Source organism: Microtus pennsylvanicus, chromosome 14 (assembly GCF_037038515.1).
Source record: "Microtus pennsylvanicus isolate mMicPen1 chromosome 14, mMicPen1.hap1, whole genome shotgun sequence".
Classification (NCBI taxonomy): domain Eukaryota; kingdom Metazoa; phylum Chordata; class Mammalia; order Rodentia; family Cricetidae; genus Microtus; species Microtus pennsylvanicus.
In genome coordinates, this window is record NC_134592.1 from 36,799,121 (window position 1) to 36,826,611 (window position 27,491).

The following is a 27,491-nucleotide window of genomic DNA, read 5'->3' on the forward strand; positions in this document are numbered from 1 at the left end:
TCCAGAATGATTACGTTAAGTTTTAGTCAACCAGGAGATGGCGCTGTGGCGAAAGATGGGAAGCCGAGGAAGAGGAGGGTCGCGTGATCTTCGGATCCATTACTCAGAACATGCTGCAATCTTTACCGGCCTCCTGCCGGCGGGAGGGGCGGTGGAGCGACCCGAAATTCCGGGCTGTGCGCGCCTCCACATCCGGGCATTCCTCAAGGCCAGCCCACGCCTCCCTCTCTGTCCTCTCGCAATAGGAACCGGAAGTGGGGACCGGTATCCTTGTAGCCGCTTAGCAACGCGAAAGGGTCAAGTGACTCCATCAGCTGACTCCGGTGGAGGAAGGTGCTGTGGTTACCAGTTCTGGAGGTGTTGCAGTTACGATTGCCCTGCTGAGGGCCCGAGCCGAACTGTCACCGTCAGAATGTCGGGCAAAGACCGGATTGAAATCTTCCCTTCGCGAATGTAAGTCAAAGAGTAGGACAAGTGGCACCAGGTTCAGGAACACCTTCCCGGAGCGAATGCCTGCGTACCCTTGGCCGCCAGCCTGCTTCCCTGTTTTTGGGGCCGCTCCTGAGCTTTCCCCGGGGTCTGTCCATGAATTGAGAGCGAGACTTCCCGATGGCCCCCTTACCTGTTCCTCCTGAGAGAACAGACGGGGCAAGATGGTTCCAGTGCTAACCAAAAGGCTTTCGCCTGCTGGCTTTTTTGGAGGTCTGAGGTCTTTACTCCCCCCCCCCCCCCACACACACCCTCTGAGCCACACACGCACGCACACACACACACACACACACACACACACAGTTTACATAACTGAGCCGTCGCTAGCTCTGCCTTACAGGGCTCATCAGTGCTGAGGGGTGAGTTGGAGAAGCTAAGGTGGTTTTGACCGAAGTTATGTGATGAGAGCATATAGTCGGCTCCCAAGCCGGGAGTGGCATTGAGTGAGTCGCCCTACCGCACGCAGCTGTCGGGTTTAATCTTGGATCCCGTCCAGTGTACCTGCTGTGGGGCGACATACCTGGGCTTCTGAAGCACTCCTTCTCCCTCGTAGTGCCACTCATGACGTCACGCGGATATTTGTGCGGTGGGATCTTTCTCTCCCGCTAACCTGTGGGCCACCTCCTGGACGAGGGAGGCATCTTTAATGCATAGGAGGTCCCCCAAAATGTTCCTTGAACCCTCGCTTTGGGATGGGGGATCGGCTGAGTTGCAGGCTGCCTTTCTGTTTTGGTCTACATCTTTGTCAGGGGAAATGACATTTGTAAAGGAAAGTTTACGTTTTCTCAAATACGCATTGTGGAGAGTGAAGGTAGTTCTTATTTGTGCCCTTGTCTTTGAAGAAGGAAATAGTTTTTACTCTGATATTTCGGTCTTTTTCTCCAGGTCGTGTTTGGACGGGTGGGTATGTGTGTGCTACTGGATTGTTTTCTAGATCCTATCTTTTTTTCCCCTCCTCACAGAACCCGAGGACTCTTAAATTTATTTTTTATGTGCATTTGTGTAGAAGTGTTAGATCCCCTGAAACTGGAGTTACAGACAGTTGTGAACTGCCATGTGGGTGCTGAGAACTGAACCCAGGACCTCTAGAAGAGCAGCCAGTGCTCTTAACCTCTGAGTCTCTCCAGCCCCGTCCCCCCAGCCTTCCCTCCCTGACTGAATGTCCATCTCTGCCATGGTGTGTCTAGTTCTGAATGAATGAGAGAGCTTTAATTATTCTTTTAAAACCCCTTTTCACCTTCTCCTCGCTGACTTTGAAGTTGTACTAACTGCACAGACAGGCTAGTCGTGGAGAAATGCACTGCCTGCCACAGACAAAGATTGAGACGTCCTTAAGGTGATGTCAAAACTCAGCGTGTAATAACCCCAGCCAAACCTTACTGAGAGAGACACCAGATTCCAACATGGCTGCCAGAAACATAAGGCTAGGACGACCCCAGTCTTCCCCTCATAGCAATTATAGTAGCCCAGTGGCAGAGCTCTTGCCTAGCATACACGAGGCCCTGGTCGAATCCCCCAGCGCCTCAAAAGTAAAAATAACAAGCGTGCCTGGAACAAACAAAGCTCAAAGCTGACAGAAGAATTCAATACTTGTTTTTAGCTAACACCTGATCCTAGACCTCTCTTCTACAGAACACCTATTTAAAAAGGTTTTTTATTCTCCCGCCAATTGGAAATATATTTTTGTATAACTCACACATGTGTCAGGGCCTGAGAGCCCTTTTATAAAAGGTAATCATCCGGAAGGACGGTGTCTCTGAGGCTGGAATCCTCCCTTGTATGATGGTCAGCGAGCAGGCGCAGCTGACCCAGCCGCAGGCTGGACTCAGCCCTTAGTGATTCTCACTCTTCGGGCTCCACTTGGTCTTATTCATCCTCTTTCAGATGCCCAGGCATGTCTGCAGGAACCAGAGTGGGGCTGACCTTGGCCTCGCCCCCCGTCGTCTCACTGCTTTAAGTAATGTCTGGCCATGTTTGATCACTAGTCACAATGCCGGTGTGCTTTTGCTTTACTTTGGAGCCTTTAATTTAGGAGTAGGAGGTGAAAATGGACTTCTGTGGGCAAGGAGAATGGGAGGGGAGTGAAGGCAGCAGCTGTTACTTGAGAACACTCAGCTTGCCTGTCCAGGGGAAGTGAGGTGTGGGAAGTAAATGTTTTTCCCACAGTTTGACAGCAGGTTCTTTGTCATACAGTCAGATGTCTTTGATTCAGTAGGAGACAAAGTCACTGTTTTAGCTGAAGGTCAAACTTCTTGTTTCTTTCTTTCTTTCTTTTTTTTTTGTAAGGCTGAGCAGCTCTGAAACAGAAAGGAGCAGGTTTAACAGCCATGGTCGAGCTCACACAGCACTGATTGTGGCTCCACTTGCGTACACTTGGTGCTGTTGTCCTGTGGAATATTGCTTTCATTCAGGTATCACCCAAGAAAAGGAAACAAATTTAGGTGGAAGCAAAGGAGGGCCTAGGGATGCGGCTCAGCCATAGGGTGGAGCACTTGGCCAAAGTGCACAATACAGGGGCTTTCAGCCACCAGTACCACATAAAACTGGGTGTGGTGGCATACGCCTGAAGCACAGTACTCAAGAAGAAGAGCCAGGATGAGGGGTTCGAAACCAGCCTGGGCTACACAAGACGCTGTCTTAAGCTTGAGAGGGGGAGGGCACAAAACCTTAGAGTTAATAGAAGTCAGGTGAATTCTTGGTTCTTGTAAATGTTCAGACGGGTCACCCTTTTTTTCTATCTTTTCTTTTTTTTCTTTCTCTTTAAAAAAAAAATTGCAGGCCTGGTCTTGTGTCCCAGGGTGGCCTCTAACTCATTATATAGCCCAGGCTGACCTTCCCCTTCCAGTCTTCTCGCCTCTACCTCCCAAGTGCTGAGGTTACAGACATTCACCACTCCGTATCCAATTCTAGTCACTCTTGAGTCTCAATAACTGAAAACTTCTACTCACAGAGGTTCAGTCGTCTAGAGTTTTAGTTTATCCATCAGTTCATCCATGAGCTCCAAATTTGCAGGAATCTGCAGTGCTAGGAGCAACCTAAATTTTATCCAACTTTGTCTCCCCACTCCTTGTGTGTGTATGTGTGTGTGTGTGTGTGTGTGTGTGTGTGTGTGTGAGTGAGTGTGTGTGCGCGCATGCGTGCATGTGTGCATACATGTTGCATGCCTGTCTGTGGGTGCATGTGCCTGTGGAGGTCAGAACAGGATGTCTGGTGTGCCACAATTAATAAAAACCCAGAGACAGAGATTGGTGTTCAACCTGAAGGCCAGAAAAGCAAAACAGCCAGCCACTGGCTCTTACCTCTACCTCAGTCTAAAATGGCAGCCTCCAGGAATCTCAGAATGAGACTGTCTGAGAGCTGTCTCCTCCTGTTTTATACTCCTCTCTAGTGCTGGGATTAAAGGCGTGAATCACTACCGCCCGGTTTCTGTGGCAAACTAGTGTGACTACTGAGATTAAAGGTGTGTGTCAACACTGCCTGGTCCGTAAGGCTGATCAGTGAGACTGTTTTACTCTCTGAACTTCAGGCAAGCCGTATTTATTAAAAAACAAATGAAATCTCACTATGTTTGGTGTCTTCCTCTATTACTCTATTTCGCCTTGAGACAGTCTCACTGGAAGCTTGTGGTTTGGGCTAGACTCCTGTAGAAATGAACTACTGTAGCCACGGTCTGCGTTCTGCCTATTAATAAGTGTAGCACCATGAGGTGGTGGCTTACCAGGAAGATTCTTAACCTGCGTCCATCTTGGAGAGGAGAGCTATAGCATGTGCCTCACTTCCCTTCTTCCCAGCATTCTGTTCTGTCTTCCCCGCCTACCTATGTTCTGACCTATCAGGCCAAGCAGTTTTCTTTATTAATCAACCAATGAAACAACAGATAGATAAAGACCCTCCTACATCAGGCTCCTGATGAGGGAGCTCTCAGGATTTGTCTGTCTGTCTGTCTGTCTCCCAGTGCTGGGATTACAGGCACATTCAGGCATGCCCGGCTGTCAACCTGGGTACCGGGTCCTTGGGCTGGAAGAGCAAGTGCTCTTACACACTGACTCATCTTCCCAGTCCCTTATCCAATCTTTTGCATCTTAACTCTGATATTTAGTGTCAACAGTGCAGAATGTTCTGTGTACACATTGGTGTGGATGGCTCTTGTTTAGACTGGAAGCTGCAGCAGCTTCACTGGATTAGACCTCTGGTTAGGCTGGTCTCTGCGCTTGCCCACTGCTCTGCCTTTCAGATGGAGAGCGACTTTACATCTTTGGGGGCGGGGCAGTGTGGAGCTGGGGCCTGGTGAAGTCTGGGAAGTCACTGGAATCAAATCTGGCTCAAACTCCTGCCTGCTTGCTCTTTCATGAGTAACGGTGGGGACAGGACGTTGCTCTACTTTTCTGAGCCCCACTTTCCTAAAGTTAATGTCTAAGGTTTTCTCCATTTGTAGAATTACCATAACCTCCTAGTGGAAGTTTTTAGTAATCAAAGGATTTGCCCACAGATTCACTAATACATACTATTTTGCTGTGTGCCTGGGCTGAGCAGCCTCTGAGAGATTATATTACCCAAACCCCTTTTTTCACTATGAAATTTTATCTGTCATGTGACCACTAAAACATCGATATCATTTTCCACTATTACTGAGTTTACTTTGGTGTTAGGATTTCTGATGAGGAAAAAATGCAATAAGCTTAGGAGGCTTCACTTTTAGGTTAGTGGGCCACTTCCGGGTCTTATATATGCATTTTGTTACTGGACACATTTAAAAATGAATACAAACTGATAATAGGGTCTTGGTTTATGACAGGGAAGCACTTTAACCCGTGCGAACAATAGAAACAGTGCATCATTGTAGATAAAGTGTAGAATGTACCATAAAATGTAGCGGTAACAAAGCAAGCTTAGGTTTTTCCCAAGCCTCATTTCCTAAAGAAAGCTGTTTCTAATTTCTGCGAGTCCTCTGAAGAGCTGTTCTTTGCATTGGAATGAGCACATTCACGTCTTTGTTCTCAGAAGATAGCACATAAATCTGCTATGGAGGTATTTCTTGTGCCTTTTAAGTGGTGACAATGAATGTGTTTGCTTTGTTTTCATAGGGCTCAGACCATCATGAAGGCCCGATTAAAAGGAGCACAGACAGGCCGAAACCTCTTGAAGAAAAAATCTGATGCCTTAACTCTTCGATTTCGACAGATCCTGAAGAAGATAATAGAGGTAGAGTAAGCTTTGCTTAGAGCAGGGCAGCTATTCAATGTCTGTCTAAGGAAAACCAAGTATGGCTTTTGGCACTTAAAATTTCCTTTCCTCCATGTCCCTTCCTCCCTCTCTCCCTCTACTACCTCTCTTTCTGGTGGTGGGGGTTGAGCACAGGACCTCATGTATGTTAATACACACCTTACCACTGAGGGAAATATCTACTTCCTAATTCTCCTTTACATTATTTAAATCAATTCTTGTCTTTTCAAAAAGAATAATCCTTTATAATAGGTGCAGTCATAGAGAACTGCGGGCACATGTGCACAGGAGGATTTAAGTTGCAAAGAAGTCATGGTAACACCTAAACTCCGTCACGTGTGCTCGGAGCCACTTGATCTGACATGTGCCACGCTTGCCTCCTTCAGCTCATGTGGAGTGTTCTTCCTGATGTCCCCTTCAAGGGCCTTTTCATTCTGTTCTGTGAACTAAGATGCTTTTATCTTTGTCCTTTTAAAATTGAGAAAGGGTCTTATTCTGTAGGCCAGGATAACCCATGGCAGCTCTTCTGCCTCTGTCTCTCAGTGCTGGGATTACAGTCATAAGACATTGTATTTGGCTTCCTACTTCCTAGAACTTCTTTTGACTGTCTTCTCTGGCCATTCTGATCTCTTCCTAGAGGCCATTGCCGGTCATCCAATCTGAAGTGGCTGCTTGGGTTACTTCTCATTTTATTCTTATTCTAGCACATTCTACTCCATGATGTTTTCTTGGTTGATGGGTTCGCTCCTACAGAGAATTGAATTTCCAGAGAGTAAGGACATGGTCTTTTCAGTCTTCTATTTCCAGTGCCTGAAACAGTGCCAGTGCATAGTAGGTTTTGTTGAGTGGTTATTTTGGGCAAATGGTGGTGAATTATACAGAATAGTGTGGAAACAATACACAATCATTCTCAAAACTAAGGATTCTTTTGCTAGGTCTTTTCTTACCTCCAGGAATCCCATCTCTCATTTCTCTGAGTTAGTTTTAGAATCTTTTAAAATATGAATTTGTTTTTTGTATTTTACATGTGCATACACACACACATGTCACAGCACATGTGTGGAGGTCAGAAGACAGCATCAGGAGTTGGTTCTTCCCTTCCACCTTGTTGAGGCAATGTCTCCTGGTCTCTGCTGCTGACCTATGTATGCCAGACTGGATGACCAGATGATTCTTCTAGCTCCGCTATTGTCTCATAGGAGTGCTGGGATCACAGATGTGAGCCACCTTTTTTTCCTCCTCTGAGACAGGGTCTCATTATGTAATTCTGACTGGCCTAGAACTCTTGATGTATACCAGACTGATCTTGAATTCAGAGAGATCTGCCTGCTTCTGCTTCCTGAGCTCTATAATTAAAGATGTGCACCACCATGCCCAGCCCTTCTGGCTTTTACATGGGGTCAAGATCAAGTCTTGAGGTCCTTTTTTACCCACTAAGCTGTCTCTCTGAAAGTATGTACCCAGAGTACTATGTGCATACATGTGGATTTTTAAGATAACAATAGTATTAAATGTTGTACTATTTTTGACTTGCTCCCCCACTCCCCTACTCCATGACATAACACAAACAACTTTATATCAGTACATAAATCTGTCTTATTTTTTATAATACCTGTATGGTATTCCCTTGTGGATAATGGAATAATGGTATGTTGTCCAATGTTTAGTCTTAACAGTGCCTAGGGAGGAGGACATGCGTAACTCCTCTGTGTGTGAGTGCTAACATTGTTCCAGAAAATAATTTCACAGTCTTCTGTGGTCATTGAAATTCTTTATAAGTAACTGCCAAGATCTTAATACCAGTTTATGTTCTTACAAAATGCTATACAGGAGGGCTTGTTTTCTTACCTCCTTCCTCACTGGGCACTAAGGATGTGTGTGTTGCCCGTCTGTGGCGCTGAAGTTGTTTTCTTCAGTATGTGCTATTTTCAGTTATGTATGAACTTGTACAACTTTTCATGTATGCTGATAATTTGATTCTCTTGGTGAATTTCTTCTCTTTTCATTTGGAAACAGTCATACATTCTGGTAAATGTATAAAATACTAAAAATATTTTCTTCGTATCTGTAAACTAAAGGACAGTTGAGATCTTTTGACTCTCTTAGATTCAAAGCAATGAACTTACAGTTGCTAGGCAAGTGCTCTTCCACTGAACTATACTCTCTGTTCCTGAATTAAAAATATAAATAAAACAACTAAAAATCCTTAATTTTTATGTTGTTAAATTTGAAGTTTAGTCCTCTCTCTCCCCCTCTTCATGCCTGTTTTCAGACAGGGTCTCACCGGCCAGCTGGAGGCTGACCATTACTTCAGCCCTCCTGCTTCCTTCGTCCAGAGTTGGGAATCGGTGTGAACCACTGTGCCTGGGACTCCTTATAGGTCTAAATTATATAAGGCTTAGAAGGGGTTAAAAGGGTTAGAAAAATATTGTTCTATTTTGTTGCTTTATAGCTATTTATCTGTTTTGAGAGAGGGTCTTACTTTTTTGTCCAGTTGGGCTCAAGCAATTCTCTGGATTTAATTAATCTGAATAATTGTGACTACAGGTGCAGAACACCACACCTGGTTTATAATTTTCTGTTTTGTTTTGGTTTTCTTGTAACAGTTTCACGTAACCTGAGCAGATCTCAAGTTGCCGTGTAATGAAGGATGATCTTAAACTATCTTCCTCTCTACCTCTTAGGTGCCAGGATTATGTCACCACACCTTGCTCATAGTGCTGTGTGTTTTAAGATTTATTTTTATTGTCTTAAATATGTGTATATCTGTGTAGGGGTGTGTGTGTGTGTGTGTGTGTGTGTGTGTGAATGCAGGTGCCCGCAGAGGCCAGAGGGCCTGAGTTCAAATGCCTAGAACCACACAAAAAGCTGGGTGTGACTGGGTGGTGGTGGCGCACACCTTTAATCCCAGCACTCAGGAGGCAGAGGCAGGCAGATCTCTGTGAGTTTGAGGCCAGTCTGGTCTACAAGAGCTAGTTCCAGGACAGGCTCCAAAGCCACAGAGAAACCCTTGTCTCGAAAAACAAAAACAAACAAACAAAAAAAGCTGGGTGTGATCTCATGAGCCTGTAACTCCAGGGAGGATAAATTGGGGTAGGGGTGCTGGGGCTTGTTGGCTGCTAGCCTGGCTCCAAATTCAATTAGAAGAGACCCTGTGTCAATCAAATAAGGTAGAGTCATAGAGCAGGACAACCAGGACCCCTCTACGCATACACTTGACACACACATGGAGGGGGTCCTTCTTTTGAATATGTATTATCTCCTTTTTAGGGATGGGTCTTGGTGGAGAAATGTTGTAAGTTAGAAGTTTGTCATTTTGTGAATGGGTGTACAGTTGAATGGTCTTTTATTACAATAAATTCTCACATAGACCTGGGCTTGTTTCTGAATCCTCTGTTCTGTTTAATATCTGTCCCACACCAGACATGTTTCCTTATTTTAGCAGGTTTTTAATTAATTCAGCTAATTTCCTACCCATATGGCCCTGTTTCTCTTCTCTTAAAAGAAAAATCATCGGCTATTCCCAAGCATTACATTTTCAGCCGTACTCTGGAGTCTGGATACCAAGGAGTTTTAGACTCTAGGGGAATTTAGAAGATTAATTTGAGCAAATCAGCATGGACTTATTCAAGAATAATCAAGTCTCACTAGATTCAGTTTTCTGTTTGGCTATGAGCTTATTTTAATTTTTTTTTTTTTTTGAGACAGGGTTTCTGTACAGCCCTAGCTGTCCTAAACTTGTAGACCAGGTTGGCCTCGAATTCACAGAGATCTGTCTGCCTCTGCTTCTCTATTAAAAGCATGTGCCACTACCACCCTTCTGAGTTTATTTTAATTTTAAAGCTCATGGTTTTCTAAGATTGTCAGGACCATGATCAAAATTGTCCACAACTTGAGCTTTATATTTTCTCATTACTAAGTCAGTTTTTGATTCTGATACTTTATATAAAATACTATTTCAGGAACTAAATTATGGTATGATTTTGTTGTTGTTGGTAATTCTTTCTCAGACTAAGATGCTGATGGGTGAAGTGATGAGAGAAGCTGCCTTTTCATTGGCTGAGGCCAAGTTCACAGCAGGAGATTTCAGGTAAGAACAGGGTGTTTGAAAAAACCCACAGTGCTTTCAAGTTCATAGTTTCATAACATTTTAATTAAAAAATATGTGGACACTAAAGACAAAGAATACAGTAATAGGAATATTTTTAACACTATAACCTTAACCTATTACTTTCAAAATGTTCCTTTCCTATAAGTGGCAAATATAGAATACTTGATATTTTGAAACTCATTTTCATTTACCATTGTGTCCTAAACATTTTTTCCTGTTTCCCAGGTTTGCACTCTTAAGAAGTCATATCATTTATTACCTTTTCTTCTAGGGCCAGGTCTTTGAGTTGAATCCTAGATTGTTGAACTATGAGGAAATGAACTATGAGCATTTTCATGCACACATATTTTTGTTTCTAGGGTATATTTTTTGAAAATGGAATCTGTTAACTCAAAATCAAGAGCTTTTTGGCTTTTATCATGTTATTATTGCTTGACAAGGCACACATACTGATTTGCAAATGGATTATGCCCATTTATTCCCTCCTGATTCTCTAAGTAAATCTGGAGATAAGTGGTTACTCCCATTTTGACTGAACGTGTTTCTGAGGGTACATGGCCAGTTAGGGACAGACGTGGAAGTTGCTTTCTGCACTTTTTAGTTTCCTGTTTCATGACATGGGCCCTTCTTACTGTAGGAGCTTTTCCTGCCAGAAAGGGCTTACACCTGAGGGCCATGAGGCCAGCTGAGCGGCAGGTCTTACGATCTGCCAGTGCTGGTAGGATAACATAATCGGGTTTTTACTTTCCCAGCAGAAGGGGAACATTGGTAGAGTGTATTTGATGTGCTTATAGGGAAGTACTCTTTTTTTGGTAGCAGATGGTGAGTTGGATACCATCAGAAGAATGTTAGGATAAAGACTATGAATAGCGGCTTAGCCGACTGCACAGCAAACCTGGAAGGAAAGCATTCTCCTCTGTTTTCTGCTGGGAACACACCCTCTAAAGTCACATGTCCAGTGCTGACTGTAACCCAAGCCGTCCACATACTCTAAACTTGGTTGTCCTATGGCTAGTGATTTAGCTCTTATTTGTTCTTTACTCTCTGAGGGCCTCTGCTGCCACTGTTGAGTTTTCTTTGCTGGAATTAAGATGATTGCCAATACATAATGTGATTTCTTACTCCGATTTCAATGCTGAAACTATCCAGTGGGCCCCTATTGATTTATTTCTTCAACAAATCTTTCTTATTTTCCAGCACCACAGTTATCCAAAATGTAAATAAAGCACAAGTGAAGATCCGTGCCAAGAAAGATAATGTGGCAGGTAACTGACCAGCCCCGAGAGTCCCTGGAGGGGTAATGGTGACATTTGGAGCTAGTGTCCTAATTTCTCCTAAATAAGAACATCTTGATGGCATGTTAAGACCATAGGGGTGGGAGAAAATGAAATAAGCCCAGTTTGTGAATCCATACATTGTTTTCACTTAACAGGTGTTACTTTACCAGTGTTTGAGCATTACCATGAAGGAACTGACAGTAAGTGTGGATATCTTCAGATGTATAATTTTAACTGAAAAATATAGTTGGCGGTCACTTGCCATTTAAAAAGATGAGGCTTTGTCTTTTATTAACAATTCACTAACTAGACCTCTGTGTTAACTAGACCTCTGCTTAAACTGCACGCATGTTGAATTGTTTATAATTTCCGGTTTGTGTCTTTTAAAAGTCTGATAAGATCTTACATTTTGTGATGCATTCTGAAGGCTGGATCTTCCTAGATGGTTGTAGCTCACGCCAAGCTTTATGGAATTGTTCCTTTCCTAACCTGGCTGCATTTGTGAGGATAAGTAACACTGTTTAGTCTTCTCAGAGTGATGTAGTTAACCTTTTCCCATATAAAAATATTCTTTCTTCATGAACTTGTTCATTGAATTGTGCAGAATGTTAATGGTGGCTCACGTAAAGGAAGAATCTGTACAGAAAGCCCCTTGCACTAATGGCATTGACCACTGTTAGCTAACTTATCACGCCTGTGAAGTGGCTGTTTCCCCGCTAGGGCTGGTTATGTAACTCGGTGGTAAAGGCTGTCTAGCGTGTTTCGTTTTTGATTGTATACCCAGCAAACACACACACACACACACACACACACACACACACACACACTTCTCTCCTTATGGTTACTCTAGTAGCCTTATAAAAACCCAAGTGCTGTTTAGTATGTTATAGAACATTGTTGTCTAAGCATACAGCCATTACCGTCTCAATCAGAGAAGCTGTGGTAACCTGCAAGAGACCCTTAAGATGGGCTTGTTAACCTTCTTCAGGAGAGAAGGTAGGGTCATGGGATCCTCAGCTGAGATTCTCGTCGTTCCCTGAGGGAATTCTGTTCCATCTGCACATGGCCTCTGGAGGTGCTGGAGTGTATAAAGCAGGGAAAACTAGGGGGGCTCAGCTGTGCAGCTACGGGGAAGTTAACCATGCTAGACTTCCCTGTGAGGCAACATTTGGGGTCACCTCATTTTTATACTTAATTCATGCCCTATAACATAAGCCCAATAAACTCATTTGTTCATCAAGCTAGACTTAAGGGTCTGTTACTGGTGCCATGTTGGTTGAGTAGACACCTGTTCGTGTGAGCCTGGAATGGGTATTTTGTGCTTGGCATTTGCATTTAATAGGAATGAATTGTCTTTACATCTTTGTCATTATTCACAATTATTTTCCTTTTGGGAATTTCATGGAGGATTATTTACTCCCTAACGAAAAATGTTGTCTGACTGGTTCTTTCAGGCTATGAACTGACTGGTTTAGCCCGAGGTGGGGAACAGCTGGCTAAACTGAAGAGGAATTATGCCAAAGCAGTGGAATTACTGGTGGAACTAGCTTCGCTGCAGGTGCGTCCCGCAGAGGCCTCTCTGGCCTGGCTTCCGACAGTCACGTGGGCACCATCAGGGCTTGTGCTGGAGCACACTCGGCTCATAAGGCCGTGGGACACAAGCTAATGACTGACCCCGGGAGCTGTGGTGGCGGCTGCTCGCCGGCTTTTGCGCGTGCCTAGTGGCACAGATCCCTCTGCTAGACGAGAGCAGCAGGGGCAGTACTAGAGTCAGTGCCCATGACACGGCCATGGATGTGGCCTGTTTCTGCACATCTGGGTTCTGAGCGAATGCTTCTCCATGGAAGCAGCACTTGTTCTGTAGAAATCTTGTGGGTATTTTCTGCTTCTAAGGCAGGCTGAAAAGAAGCGAGTTGTCTTTGGGTCCCCACGTTTTCTGTACGTGCAGTCCGAGCGGGGTCGAGTGAACAGGCATGACTGGTCATGGACATGTGCTTGCTATCAATTTGTCCTTTGATTTTAGACTTCCTTTGTTACCCTGGATGAAGCCATTAAGATAACCAACAGGCGTGTAAATGCCATCGAACATGGTGAGTCAAAGCCGCTGGGAGGTGCTTTGTTCATCAGCCCCTTGATAGGCAGCTACCAGGACTCAGGCCCAATCCAGACTGGGGGGTGAGATGTGCCCCTGCCAGGGGAGAGAGACGTGTGCCCACCAGTATGAACACACACAGGTGCATCCTGAGGGAGTTGCAGGGTTCAGAATGCCATCTACCTCTGGTCACTCATGCAGTTAGTGAGGTAGAAATTCTATGCCTCACGAGCCCTAGTGCTTTCTTAAGTTCTATCCATTGATTGGATGATAGCTTTTTTTAAAAAAATATTTATTTGTTTATTATGTATACTATATTCTGTGTGCATGTCTGCAGGCCAGAAGAGGGCACCAGACCTCTTTACAGATGGTTGTGAGCCACCATGTGGTTGCCGGGAATTGAACTCAGGACTTTTGGGAGAGCAGGCAATGCTCTTAACCACTGAGCCATCTCTCCAGCCCTAGCTTTTTTTTTTTTTTAAATTTGAAGATTTAAAAATTTAAATTTGAAGATTAAATCTTCGAATCTCTCCTTTAGGCTATTGTCTCATTTTGCTACATTTATTTTCTATATTTTATCTATTATTTTAAAAATACAACTATTTAACAATTTTCTTGGCTGAAGAACCAACTCAGTTTCCATGACAGAAATGTTTATTCATCCTTGGTAAGAGAGGAGCAAAGCCTGAAGCACAGAAGTTCCTGCAGCAGTGCCCGGATAGTATTATCTCATCTAAAAATAAGTCTGGCCATATTACGTGGTGGTGCCCAAGTACAGGCCAGGCGAGAATTGTACCACTGAGCTGCACCATTACCCCAGAAACACAGTTCTTGTATTTTAGTGTTAGTCTTTGTTTCATTGAACTTCCATCAAAACAAAACGAGTAATGTTATAGTTCTCAACCTCAGATAGCTCACAGTACAGAATAGGAACATGGTATGTAAAGCCGAGCTGAGTGACATGTAGAATGGTCCCAGCATTCCCTCCTCTCGGTTTTTAACCATGGTGTTCTAGTGTATTTAAGGTAACGTCTGTGGCTTATTGTTGCCTGTTCAGGTGTACTTAGTATCAGCATTAGATTTGTTTTGGCCAGTATTGGTATCTGTACATAGCTGGAAGGTATATACCAAAATAATTACAAGATAGTTTAATTTGGCTGGATTACATCTCATTTTAATTTTTTGTGTTTTTGTTTTCCAAGTTCTCTGCATTAAGTGCACATTATTTCTACAATTAGAAAATAAATACTGTACAGCTGAATATTGGTAATTTTCTGAGAGGGCACTGAAGTTCTCACATATGTATATTTTAAACTCTAGTTATCATTCCCCGGATTGAACGCACCCTTGCGTATATCATCACAGAGCTGGATGAGAGAGAGCGAGAAGAGTTCTATAGGTTTGTTGAACTGGCACTTAACTGTTTTTTCTCCATACAGTACAGTCTCAGTTTGCTCCATGACTAATGTACTTATGTTCTTTTGAATAATCAGAGTTTATTTTATTCTGTTAATGAGAACAAGAAATAAATGTTGGGCATGTGGTGCTTGTTTATAATCCCCGAACTCAGAAGGCAAGACTGTAAGCTTAAGGCTAGCCTGGGCTATCTCAGAATATACACTCTGAAAAAATAAACCCGAAAGAAGAAATAGTAACAGCTGGTCCCTCTGCCTGCATCTTGGTTTTCCATTTCAGTTTACTGTGGTCAACAGCAGTCTAGAAATGTTAAATTATAGACCTAATATGTAGGTTTTCAACTGTATGTTCTTCCAAGTAGCATGAGCCATTGAGGTGCTGTGCTATCAGATGAGGCTTCACTTCATCTAACACACCCGCCCTTACACTAGCTGCCACCAGTCACTTGGTGGCTGTCAGTTGTCATGTTTGTAGTGGTTCTTGTGTTTCCTTTAAGGAAAGAGGTGAAAGTTTTTGACTTGTTATTCCCTTAGTATATTTAATTTTTATATTAAACTTTTATCAGTTTTTAATCACATTTGCCTTAGTGGACAGATATAAAGCTTAGCCACTAAGGGTTGATATGCACGAAGAGGTATACTACACAAACATGGTTTTAGATCTGCAGGTCTTAGCATATCCACTGCAGAGTTGGATGAATATGTTTCCAAGATCGGTGTCATGCTTTGCATATAGATCAAACATGGCATCTCCAAAACTTTATGCCTTTCAGAAAAACTAGTAAGATTATTCTTTAAAACACAAAGAGTGATTGGGGTTGCTCTCTCCTTCTAAAACCTTAGATGAGAAATGAATTGAGCAAGCCACCCAATTGACTGCACATTGAGTATGTGCAGGTACTAGTAGTTGGGCATTCCCAACTAGTGAATCACACCACTAGAACTAGCACCATATGTGCTGAGAAAAAAGGTTCACCCACAGTTTATGAAATCTAGAGCAGTAGGAGTAACTATTAAACAAAGGGGCCGTGCTCTAAGTTTGCAGAAGAGGGTGGGTGAGAAGTGTTTAGAGGAGCATGCTGGTCTTAGATCTTGAAGCAGCTCAGTGTGACATGGAATTGTAGTTATCATTCATGTTCAGGGTTATAGTGACCCAAAATTTTGAAAACAGAATGCTCAGAATCTGGCCCTTTACAGGATGGATTTTAGGTTTTATTTAATGTAGGCTAGGGTGTCTGCAATCAGATATTAAAAGATATTTCCCTCAAACATTTTAAAATGGCAAAAATGACAGAAGATGAATGTTTCCAGTGGTCTCATGGTTATTGCCTTTTTTATTGTTTATTGAATGAAGACATTCATGTTCCTTTTCACTGAAAGAGCATTAAGACAGTCCCCTTTTTGCAGGTTAAAGAAAATACAGGAGAAGAAAAAGATTATCAAGGAAAAATTTGAGAAGGAGTTGGAGCAGCGGAGGGCAGCTGGAGAAGTGATGGAGCCTGCCAACCTGCTGGCCGAGGAGAAGGACGAGGACCTATTGTTTGAGTAACGGCCCCTTTGCTCCCTCAGACCCAGCACCCACTCCATTTTAACTCAGTGTGTAGGTTTGGTATGTGTGGGTATTTATTTTGGCATAAGAATTCCCCTGGCTGTAAGATTAAGGATGCCCCGTGAGACTATTTCTCCTGCATCCTAATTCAGCAACCACTTATCACAGTTGAATGAGATTTGTAAAACTTGCCCAGCAACTTACATACTTTCCTCTGAGAAAGTGTCACATGATCCTCTGTACAGTAGCTTCACTGGTTCAAACAAACATTCGTGGTCTCGGCCAATGGCTGTGAGCAGCCCTCGCTCCTACCCACTTGCAAACCTTGACACTGTTGGCTGAGGCTGCGCAGCCACTGTTGTGTTACTGTGGTCTTCTTAGCTCTATGCCTATTTTTCTTTGCACGATAAGTCTGTCTGTAATGGAAGCAGTTCTGCCCATTTAAATGTGACTTATGAACAGAGTAAAATGATTTAAAAACATGTTGTTTCTTTTTCTTTTTACTGAGAATAGTGATTATATCCTTGGTGCAGATCAGTGACCTTATTGCCACTCATAGCTTTTACCAAAGACCTGTAGCTAGGAGCCATTTCTTATTCCCTATCTGAGTGTGTTGCTAGGTTTATTTACTACAGGGACTGCGTTTTGGGGTACTAATAAGTGACTGCCAGTGCTAAGTAGGTTTCATAATATTTCCCTCCCAATCTAAGAACTATACTAATTCCTACTTTGAACTAACTAGATAACTTTTTGCTGTTTTAGAAGCAGTAACAGTTTGTTGTCATTATGAAGATGAGATGACAAAGTGGGCAGACCCGGGGGTGTCTTGAGTTTTCAGTACTGTTTGATTTGGCATGACTGTCTGTCATTACTCAGACTTTAATGCAACCAGTTCCAGGCATTCTGGGCTTACTGGATACAACATAGTTCTTAGTTACAGGGGAGACACTAGTGTTAATATAATCTGATAGCTATCACAGGGTAGACTTTTAAAGATATTAGATGATTTTGTAAACATTTAGGACTATTTGCCAGTTACAATAAATCACATCGTCAGTCCAAAAATACGTATTTTAGCTCATTCCATGGCCTAAAGATTGAGACACATGGGAGCTTGAGTAATTGCTTTTAAAATGAAAAAGCTGGAGCATGATGATGACGAGTCCAGAATTTAAGCCCAAGTAGTCTAACTTCAATTATATAAAAACTGTATTTATTTATTGTGTATAGGTGTGTAGAGGTGGAGGAGCGTGTGTTTATTGTGTATTGGTGTGTAGAGGTGGAGGAGCGTGTGTTTATTGTGTATAGGTGTGTAGAGGCGGAGGAGCGTGTGTTTATTGTGTATAGGTGTGTAGAGGCGGAGGAGCGTGTGTTTATTGTGTATAGATGTGTAGAGGTGGAGGAGCGTGTGTTTATTGTGTATAGATGTGCAGAGGTGGAGGAGCGTGTGTTGTGTGTATAGATGTGTAGAGGCGGAGGAGCGTGTGTTTATTGTGTGTATTGGTGTGTAGAGGCGGAGGAGCGTGTGTTTATTGTGTATAGATGTGTAGAGGCGGAGGAGCGTGTGTTTATTGTGTGTATAGATGTGTAGAGATGGAGGAGCGTGTGTTTATTGTGTATAGGTGTGTAGAGGCGGAGGAGCGTGTGTTTATTGTGTATACATGTGTAGAGGTGGAGGAGCGTGTGTTTATTGTGTATAGGTGTGTAGAGGCGGATGAGCGTGTGTTTATTGTGTATAGGTGTGTAGAGGCGGAGGAGCGTGTGTTTATTGTGTATAGATGTGTAGAGGTGGAGGAGCGTGTGTTTATTGTGTATAGATGTGTAGAGGCGGAGGAGCGTGTGTTTATTGTGTATAGGTGTGTAGAGGCGGAGGAGCGTGTGTTTATTGTGTATAGGTGTGTAGAGGCGGAGGAGCGTGTGTTTATTGTGTATTGGTGTGTAGAGGTGGAGGAGCGTGTGTTTATTGTGTGTATAGATGTGTAGAGGTGGAGGAGCGTGTGTTTATTGTGTGTATAGGTGTGTAGAGGTGGAGGAGCGTGTTTATTGTGTGTATTGGTGTGTAGAGGTGGAGGAGCGTGTGTTTATTGTGTATAGATGTGTTGAGGTGGAGGAGCGTGTGTTTATTGTGTATTGGTGTGTAGAGGCGGAGGAGCGTGTGTTTATTGTGTATAGATGTGTAGAGGTGGAGGAGCGTGTGTTTATTGTGTATAGATGTGTAGAGGTGGAGGAGCGTGTGTTTATTGTGTGTATTGGTGTGTAGAGGCGGAGGAGCGTGTGTTTATTGTGTGTATTGGTGTGTAGAGGCGGAGGAGCGTGTGTTTATTGTGTGTATTGGTGTGTAGAGGTGGAGGAGCGTGTTTATTGTGTATTGGTGTGTAGAGGTGGAGGAGCGTGTTTATTGTGTGTATTGGTGTGTAGAGGTGGAGGAGCGTGTTTATTGTGTGTATTGGTGTGTAGAGGTGGAGGAGCGTGTGTTTATTGTGTATAGATGTGTAGAGGTGGAGGAGCGTGTGTTTATTGTGTATAGATGTGTAGAGGTGGAGGAGCGTGTGTTTATTGTGTGTATTGGTGTGTAGAGGTGGAGGAGCGTGTTTATTGTGTATTGGTGTGTAGAGGTGGAGGAGCGTGTTTATTGTGTGTATTGGTGTGTAGAGGCGGAGGAGCGTGTGTTTATTGTGTGTATTGGTGTGTAGAGGTGGAGGAGCGTGTGTTTATTGTGTATTGGTGTGTAGAGGTGGAGGAGCGTGTGTTGTGTGTATAGATGTGTAGAGGCGGAGGAGCGTGTGTTTATTGTGTGTATTGGTGTGTAGAGGCGGAGGAGCGTGTGTTTATTGTGTATAGATGTGTAGAGGCGGAGGAGCGTGTGTTTATTGTGTATTGGTGTGTAGAGGTGGAGGAGCGTGTGTTTATTGTGTATAGATGTGTAGAGATGGAGGAGCGTGTTTATTGTGTATTGGTGTGTAGAGGTGGAGGAGCGTGTGTTTATTGTGTATAGGTGTGTAGAGGCGGAGGAGCGTGTGTTTATTGTGTATAGGTGTGTAGAGGTGGAGGAGCGTGTGTTTATTGTGTGTAGATGTGTAGAGGTGGAGGAGCGTGTGTTTATTGTGTGTATTGGTGTGTAGAGGTGGAGGAGCGTGTGTTTATTGTGTATTGGTGTGTAGAGGTGGAGGAGCGTGTGTTTATTGTGTGTATAGGTGTGTAGAGGTGGAGGAGCGTGTTTATTGTGTGTATAGGTGTGTAGAGGTGGAGGAGCGTGTGTTTATTGTGTATTGGTGTGTAGAGGTGGAGGAGCGTGTTTATTGTGTGTATAGGTGTGTAGAGGTGGAGGAGCGTGTTTATTGTGTATTGGTGTGTAGAGGTGGAGGAGCGTGTTTATTGTGTGTATTGGTGTGTAGAGGCGGAGGAGCGTGTGTTTATTGTGTATAGGTGTGTAGAGGCGGAGGAGCGTGTGTTTATTGTGTATAGATGTGTAGAGATGGAGGAGCGTGTGTTTATTGTGTATAGATGTGTAGAGGTGGAGGAGCGTGTGTTTATTGTGTATTGGTGTGTAGAGGTGGAGGAGCGTGTGTTTATTGTGTATTGGTGTGTAGAGGTGGAGGAGCGTGTTTATTGTGTGTATAGGTGTGTAGAGGTGGAGGAGCGTGTGTTTATTGTGTATAGATGTGTAGAGGTGGAGGAGCGTGTGTTTATTGTGTATAGATGTGTAGAGGTGGAGGAGCGTGTGTTTATTGTGTGTATAGATGTGTAGAGGCGGAGGAGCGTGTGTTTATTGTGTGTATTGGTGTGTAGAGGCGGAGGAGCGTGTGTTTATTGTGTATAGATGTGTAGAGGCGGAGGAGCGTGTGTTTATTGTGTATAGGTGTGTAGAGGTGGAGGAGCGTGTGTTTATTGTGTGTATAGATGTGTAGAGGTGGAGGAGCGTGTGTTTATTGTGTATAGATGTGTAGAGGCGGAGGAGCGTGTGTTTATTGTGTATAGATGTGTAGAGGCGGAGGAGCGTGTTTATTGTGTATAGGTGCGTAGAGGCGGAGGAGCGTGTGTTTATTGTGTATAGATGTGTAGAGGCGGAGGAGCGTGTGTTTATTGTGTGTATTGGTGTGTAGAGGTGGAGGAGCGTGTGTTTATTGTGTATTGGTGTGTAGAGGTGGAGGAGCGTGTGTTTATTGTGTATAGATGTGTAGAGGTGGAGGAGCGTGTGTTTATTGTGTGTAGATGTGTAGAGGTGGAGGAGCGTGTGTTTATTGTGTATTGGTGTGTAGAGGTGGAGGAGCGTGTTTATTGTGTGTATTGGTGTGTAGAGGTGGAGGAGCATGTTTATTGTGTGTATTGGTGTGTAGAGGTGGAGGAGCGTGTGTTTATTGTGTGTATAGGTGTGTAGAGGTGGAGGAGCGTGTGTTTATTGTGTATTGGTGTGTAGAGGTGGAGGAGCGTGTTTATTGTGTGTATTGGTGTGTAGAGGTGGAGGAGGATGTTTATTGTGTGTATTGGTGTGTAGAGGTGGAGGAGCGTGTGTTTATTGTGTATTGGTGTGTAGAGGTGGAGGAGCGTGTGTTTATTGTGTATAGATGTGTAGAGGTGGAGGAGCGTGTGTTTATTGTGTGTAGATGTGTAGAGGTGGAGGAGCGTGTGTTTATTGTGTGTAGATGTGTAGAGGTGGAGGAGCGTGTGTTTATTGTGTGTATTGGTGTGTAGAGGTGGAGGAGCGTGTGTTTATTGTGTATTGGTGTGTAGAGGTGGAGGAGCGTGTTTATTGTGTGTATTGGTGTGTAGAGGTGGAGGAGCGTGTGTTTATTGTGTATTGGTGTGTAGAGGTGGAGGAGCGTGTTTATTGTGTGTATTGGTGTGTAGAGGTGGAGGAGCGTGTGTTTATTGTGTGTATTGGTGTGTAGAGGCGGAGGAGCGTGTGTTTATTGTGTATAGATGTGTAGAGGCGGAGGAGCGTGTGTTTATTGTGTGTATTGGTGTGTAGAGGTGGAGGAGCGTGTGTTTATTGTGTGTATTGGTGTGTAGAGGTGGAGGAGCGTGTGTTTATTGTGTGTATTGGTGTGTAGAGGCGGAGGAGCGTGTGTTTATTGTGTATAGATGTGTAGAGGCGGAGGAGCGTGTGTTTATTGTGTGTATTGGTGTGTAGAGGCGGAGGAGCGTGTGTTTATTGTGTATAGATGTGTAGAGGCGGAGGAGCGTGTGTTTATTGTGTGTATTGGTGTGTAGAGGTGGAGGAGCGTGTGTTTATTGTGTGTATTGGTGTGTAGAGGTGGAGGAGCGTGTGTTTATTGTGTGTATTGGTGTGTAGAGGTGGAGGAGTGTGTTTATTGTGTGTATTGGTGTGTAGAGGCGGAGGAGTGTGTATGCCCCAGTTCACAGTTTTTCCCTTTCACCATGTGGGTCCCAGGATGGAACTCCAGCTGTGGGACTTGGGGTCAGGAACCTCCATCCACTGAGCCCTCTCACTCACCCTACCTTCAGATGTTCACACTTAACTTTTTGTCGTCTTTGGTGTGTGCATGTGCATGTTTGCATGTGCAGGCCAGAGGACAAACTTAGGAGCTATTCCTTAGGACCATCTGGGTTTTTTTTGTTTTTTTGGAAGAGTCCCACTGACTTGCCAAGTGGACTAGACTAGCAAGCTAGCAAGCCCCAGGGACTTGTCTCTGTTTCTCCATGCTGGTTTTAAAAGCATCCACTACCATACTGTCTTTTTTTTTTTTTTTTTAACATGGGTTCCTGGCAGGGTATTGAACTCAGACACTCTTGGCAAACCTTTTAGTAATCTCCCAGCCCACATCCTTTTTATCCTTCTTATCTCTTCCATATTTAAAATTCCATATTTAAGACCAAGAGAGTCTGTCTTGGAGGAGCTGATTTGTAGGAAACAAGATGTGGCTCCTAAGGAGAAAATGCCAGGCTCGGAGTCAGTTCAGTAGCCAAGTAGCTGAGTAACACTGTTCTGCAATCATCTTCCCAGTATCTTGCTGAGGTGTAAACTGTACCGTTTCAGTTGTGCACATGGAGAAATCGAGCAGCTTATATAGGTAGAATGAACGTGAGTCAGAGTGAGTCTTGATTTCCGAGGCATACTCCTCGAGCACTCGGGTTTGCTTTTAGTTTGAAGAGCGCCACATTTCGTGCTTTTATTTTTAAGGAAATCTATTTACTTGAAAGCACTGAACCAAAGGAATTTGGATTTCTCATGTAGCATTGGTAAAGCTCTGGTACTCACTGGGCTTGCCTCAACTGTCTGCAGATCAACAAGTGAGTTCCTCTGGAAATAGGGTCTTATTATATTCCAGGGTGGTCTGGAAATCCTGAGTGCTGGGATTGTAGACATTCACCATCATGTTCAGCTAAAACTTGAGATGACTTTATGGCTGCTTCACATTAAAAAATCAAGATTAAATAGTGGGTAATGTTGCTGAGTTTGGCTAGGAGTGAGCCGACCCAAAGGGGAAAGGCCAGGAATAGAGAAGGAAGCTGGAGCACGGCAGGTTGAATCTATGCAATGAAACTTTTGTTTATGATTTGTGATCTTCGGGAGATAAACAGCAGGAGAAATGAAGTATGTGCCATCAACTCAGATACTCTCAAATCTCTGGCCTCCCCTAAGTTAGTCTATCATATACCTCTTCTGAGAGTTTTGTTTCCTCAACTCTGAGTTGGCTATTTTCAATAGTTTTGGTTTAAAGGCTAGGTCTGGTAGCACGCGCCTTTAATCCCGGCAGAGGCAGGCGGATCTCTGTGAGTTTGAGGCCAGCCTGATCTACAAAGTGAGTTCCAGCACAGCCAGGACTCTGTAGAGAGACCTTGTCTCAAAAAAATAAAAGTTTCTTGTTTGTTCCAACCAATAAGAAATAGGACTGGCCACTATGCCATTAAAGGACAACCCATGACAAATTATACTATAATTTGTATAGAGATTCCAGCAGTGTTGCTTCCAACAAACCCTTGGAAGAGGAATGGATGTATACAAACCTTGGATAGGAATAAAATAAAAAAGTATTTAGTGGCTTTTATGATTTTAAATATAGTTTTACTTTTTATTTTTACAATACAGTGTGCAGTATGACATCAAGAGAACAGTGGAGAAACAAGACAGTACAAAGGGAGATCAATTAATGTCAGAGTGATTACCTTCATACAGGATAAATCCCTGGTTAATAGTTTCCACACACTCACAAAAATTACATTCAAATCATTCCTTGTCAATAATTACTCCTTAGGCCACGAGGGAAGAAAAACAATCCATACCCTAGATTTTCACAGAAAGCTAACCTGGACCAGTCTAAATACTAATTTGTTCTGACATAGGAAGACTAAAGAAATGCCAGTACTTCCTTGTTTGGATTTCCCGAGGATATGTCATCAGCTGATACTATCTACTTTCTTTCTGAGACAGGGTCCATGTGGCTGATGTAGCTGCTGATCCTTCTGCTTCCACTTTTCAAACTCTGGGACTACAGCCATGAACCCCCGGTGCTGGGGGTCTAGCCAGGGCTTTGTGCGTGCTGGGCAATACTCTACCAACTGAGCCATGCTCCTGCCAGCCACAGTATCACTCTGTAACTGCCTGAGGCTTCCCTAGCTAGCACTGAAGTTTCCAATCAGAACCACAGAGGGATAGGGAATCGAATTAGCCCTAATGCTGTACAATTACATATATAATAAGGCTTTTTTTTAAAGTTAGCATAGCTTAACTTTTCACTATGTTTATGGACTTTGTTGAGCATTAGTATATTCATAGTCACTAGGATTTAGAAAAGTTGAGGATAAGTATATACTATCCATCTACGGATATGAGTAAAGAGAACGATAGCATCTCACTGATCTTGAAAATCAGTCTAAAAGCATGCACGGTGGCTCTGCCCGTGAAGGTCCTGTGTTTGCGCTGAGAGCATACAACCCCACTGTCACCAATGGCACTGACACTACTTACAGCTTTACTCAAATCCAACCATCTTTTTTTTTTCTTTCCTCCCCCTCCCACTTGTTTCGCGTAGCTCAGGCCAGCCTTCTCTACCTAGCCAAGGTTACAGGTGTGCACCAAGTGTCTGTCAGTCAGAATTCTCAGTATGCAGATCACAAAGCTCTACTGACCATAGAGTGCCGCTCATTCCTGAGGAGGGAGGAAAACTGAAAAGATTTCTTTTAAGTGCTAAGTAAATTGACCTTCAGTGCTGACAAGGGTGTGGATTTGGCTTTTTCCTCCTGTAAACTGGGAGTGTTCAGACTCAAGGCTGTATAATAGCATTCCTTCCCTCAACCCAAGAATGTTCCTTTATTCCAAAGGAAAATTATTTTAAAAAATATTTCTAAGTAGACACACTTGCCAGCCAACTACAAAAGCCATGCAAAAATTGAACATAATAAGACATCACAAACTCTAATTTGTTCCGTAAGATTATCTAGAAGAGAGATCAGACACATGAAGGGCACTGACAAGACATAACAACAACTGCTGTGCAAAGTGACAGTTGAGTATCATTCCAGTGTTTAGCTTTGGGGACATGAAATGCTGTAGCTACACAAGTGAAGACATTCACATTGTCACACATTACACTTTCCTTAAACGCTTGAGAAGACTACAAGTTAACTTTCCATTTGGATTTACAGACGCTGCATTTTAAAGCTGTAGCTGTAGAAACAGTACAAGAATCCTATTTAAGATTTTTTTAAATCAACATTTGAGATGTAGCAAGCTGTTGTATTTCAGTCACAAGGTAGACCTTGTTAGGACAAACCTTGACTGTATTTGCTTAAATAGACTTTCCTCCAGTGTCCTTTTCTAAAATTCTCAGTAATTTTAAGTCTTCCTTCTGATCTCTAAGTTAGTTGTCACAGTGTTCCCTCAGTGTATATGTGCATAAAATTATATCCCAATGCCGAAGACAGCTATTTATTAATCTATTAAATATCAGCATACAGTACAGCAGATTTCCAGTTTGATACATACATAGTACAGTCAGATAAAATTCTGTACTCTGATATAAAAATGCAGAAACTGTCAAATGTGTTATTATCTTTCTATGGAAATAAAAAACTATTTCCATCACGAGGAAGAAACCTCAATGGTCAACACAGTTTATATGAACTCTCATATCAGAAAAAGGAATCAAGGCTATCAAATCACCACAATTTACTAAAAGAATTTAGAAAATTCTATCTTTAAAAATGTCAGCATCTTTTCTATACTTTTAACTGCACTAGAGGTTGCTGGGTGTGCACTCTCATCCACGAAGTCCAAATTAAAAAGTTGGTTTTTCTTATTTTTTGTTTTTTTGAGGCAGGGCTTCTTTGTGTAGCCCTGGTTGTCCTGGAACTCACTCTGTAGACTAGTCTCGGATTTAGAGACCCTCCTTGGCCTCCCGAGTGATGGGATCAAAAGGCATGTCCTGCTATGCCCAGCAAAGTTGGTATTTCCGATGGAATGTTTTTTCAGAATGAAAAGACATACAAATAAATTTAAACTTAAAAAGTCGCTCCAAACTAAAGCGGCACCTTTTTTTTTCCTTTTTAAGAGAAATATTTCTGATGACGTAATCAGTCGTTTAAAAATACTGTTATTCCCATGCACAGAAGCACAGCTCCTTCTCCCAGTAATTCCACAGTCATTTAAGTTAAGTGTTAAATAATGTTAATATTTATAACTCTGTGAGACATGGAGTATTATTATGTATATACATACCAATTTCTTCATGGACATCTGACTGAGAGGCAAAGAGTCAGGAAGGTGAAAACAAAAGGTTTCACCGGGATAAATCAGAAATGCTCTGAAGAAATCTCCAAACAAGCCAAGGGTCCCTAAAGCCATGCACAGGAGATGAGAGTGTTGTGTACAAACTGCATAAGGGACCTTTTTCCTAGTGTAAGAGATCTACAGAGAGGCCAGCTGCTTACTCTGCCTCCTTCTACCTTATTCTCAGCACTGAGGCCATCTTCCTGTTGGTGGTTTGCCAAATGAAGTTCAACATGGTGACACAGAATCAAAGAGCTGTCTCCTTCACCTTAGCCAAGTGGATGGCACCCACTGAGGTTCAGTGTCCAGTTTGTTAATGAGCCTGAGCAACTCCTGGTAGGCTTTGTCAAGATCTGAGTTCACGATTGCAGTGTCAAAGTAGTGACCATTGTTTTGTTCCATCTCTCTAGTCTTCTCAATGATCTCCCTTAGCTCTTCAGGCTGCAAAGGAAAAATAAAAACTGAGGTCACACACAATACAGCATGACTGAGGAGTGTCCCTACATGGTTTTCTTCTGTAGACCCCAGAGTTCCTTTCCAACTCTTCTCTTGGGCCACCTTCGTATCAGTATCTTCACAATTGCTGTTTGAAGACCCTAAAAACTTTCATTTTCAAACACTGGGGGCTGGAAAGATGGCTCAGCAGTTAAAAGCGCTACTGTTCTTGCAGAGGACCCAGTTTCGGTTCCCAACACTCACACGACAGTTCATAACTATCGGTAACTGTTGCCCTCTTCTGACCTCCCAGGGGATTTTAGGCCTGTGATGCAGATGTAAGTGCAGGCAAAACACCCATACACACAAACATAAACAAATATTTAAAAAATAATAGTAACGTCTTGTATAATATGAGGTCCCACTTTCTGATTAGAGTAAGTGCCTCTAAAACACTCTTCACAGGAGCATTTGCTTCTGTTGGGCCTGGTGGCACACACCTTTGAACTCAGCACTCAGGAGGCAGAGGCAGGTAAGTTCCAAACCACCCAGGGCTACATACTGAGACCCTGTCTTGATTATACTAACAAATGTGGCAATCTCTTACTAAGACAATCTTGTATCAGCCCAAGATTTAATAACAGCTGGGGGAGATATTCTACTTAATATACTTTAAAACTCTGTACAAAAGATTCTTTCCTTCCTGTTTTTTCTTTTTTTTCCCTTTCTTTTTAAAACAGGATCTGGTTACGTATCCTCAGGCTGGCCTTGAACTCTTGGCCTTCCTGCTTCTAGTGAGGGATAGAAAGTATATACCACCACACTGGGCTCTCCTAAGAACAGTTTTATTTTTTATTTAATTCCCCCCCCCATGCAATTTTTCTCTATATGGCTCTGGTAGTCCTGGAAATCCCTATGTAAACCAGGCAGGTATGGAGCTCATAGAGATCTGCCTACCTTTGCCTCCTGAGTGCTGGAATTAAAGGTGTGTGCTGCCAAGACTGGCCCCGGTTGGCCCTACAAAGGACAGTTTAAGATGCAAAAGAATATCCCACTAGGGTTTGGGAAACAATATAAGACGAGCTACTTTAAAATCCCGAGTAAAGGAAATGATATTTAATGGAGACAAGCCAGAGGCAAAGCTATACGTAAAAATTATCCAGAACCTTA

General features: G+C 43.1%; 2 protein-coding genes across 8 annotated transcripts in view; one reads left to right on the top strand and one right to left on the bottom strand.

Moving 5' to 3' along the window:
- The first annotated feature begins 37 nt into the window (after window positions 1-37).
- Atp6v1d (ATPase H+ transporting V1 subunit D) lies at window positions 38-16,638 on the top strand. Its single transcript, XM_075947371.1, has 9 exons — window positions 38-453; window positions 5,574-5,691; window positions 9,723-9,802; window positions 11,021-11,088; window positions 11,256-11,300; window positions 12,555-12,658; window positions 13,124-13,190; window positions 14,513-14,591; window positions 16,015-16,638. Exons 1-9 carry the CDS (start codon window positions 38-40, stop codon window positions 16,154-16,156), a joined length of 1,119 nt encoding a protein of 372 aa, XP_075803486.1. The 3' UTR covers window positions 16,157-16,638.
- Window positions 16,639-23,161: 6,523 nt separating this feature from the next.
- Pals1 (protein associated with LIN7 1, MAGUK p55 family member) overlaps window positions 23,162-27,491 on the bottom strand; it is a 77,724-nt gene continuing 73,394 nt past the window's right edge. For all 7 annotated transcript variants that reach the window (XM_075947374.1, XM_075947373.1, XM_075947379.1 and 4 more), the window contains one exon: window positions 23,162-26,327. In XM_075947374.1, coding sequence (XP_075803489.1) covers window positions 26,151-26,327 — 177 coding nt within the window. In that variant the 3' untranslated portion in view covers window positions 23,162-26,150. The remainder of the gene's footprint in view (window positions 26,328-27,491) is intronic.

Excerpts from the sequence above, each read along its gene's own strand:
- Atp6v1d (XM_075947371.1), top strand. The coding sequence starts at position 38 with ATGGCGCTGTGGCGAAAGATGGGAAGCCGAGGAAGAGGAGGGTCGCGT. Across the intron at positions 12,659-13,123 it reads TGGAACTAGCTTCGCTGCAG|ACTTCCTTTGTTACCCTGGA; the intron begins GTGCGTCCCGCA and ends CTTTGATTTTAG. Across the intron at positions 13,191-14,512 it reads TGTAAATGCCATCGAACATG|TTATCATTCCCCGGATTGAA; the intron begins GTGAGTCAAAGC and ends TTTAAACTCTAG.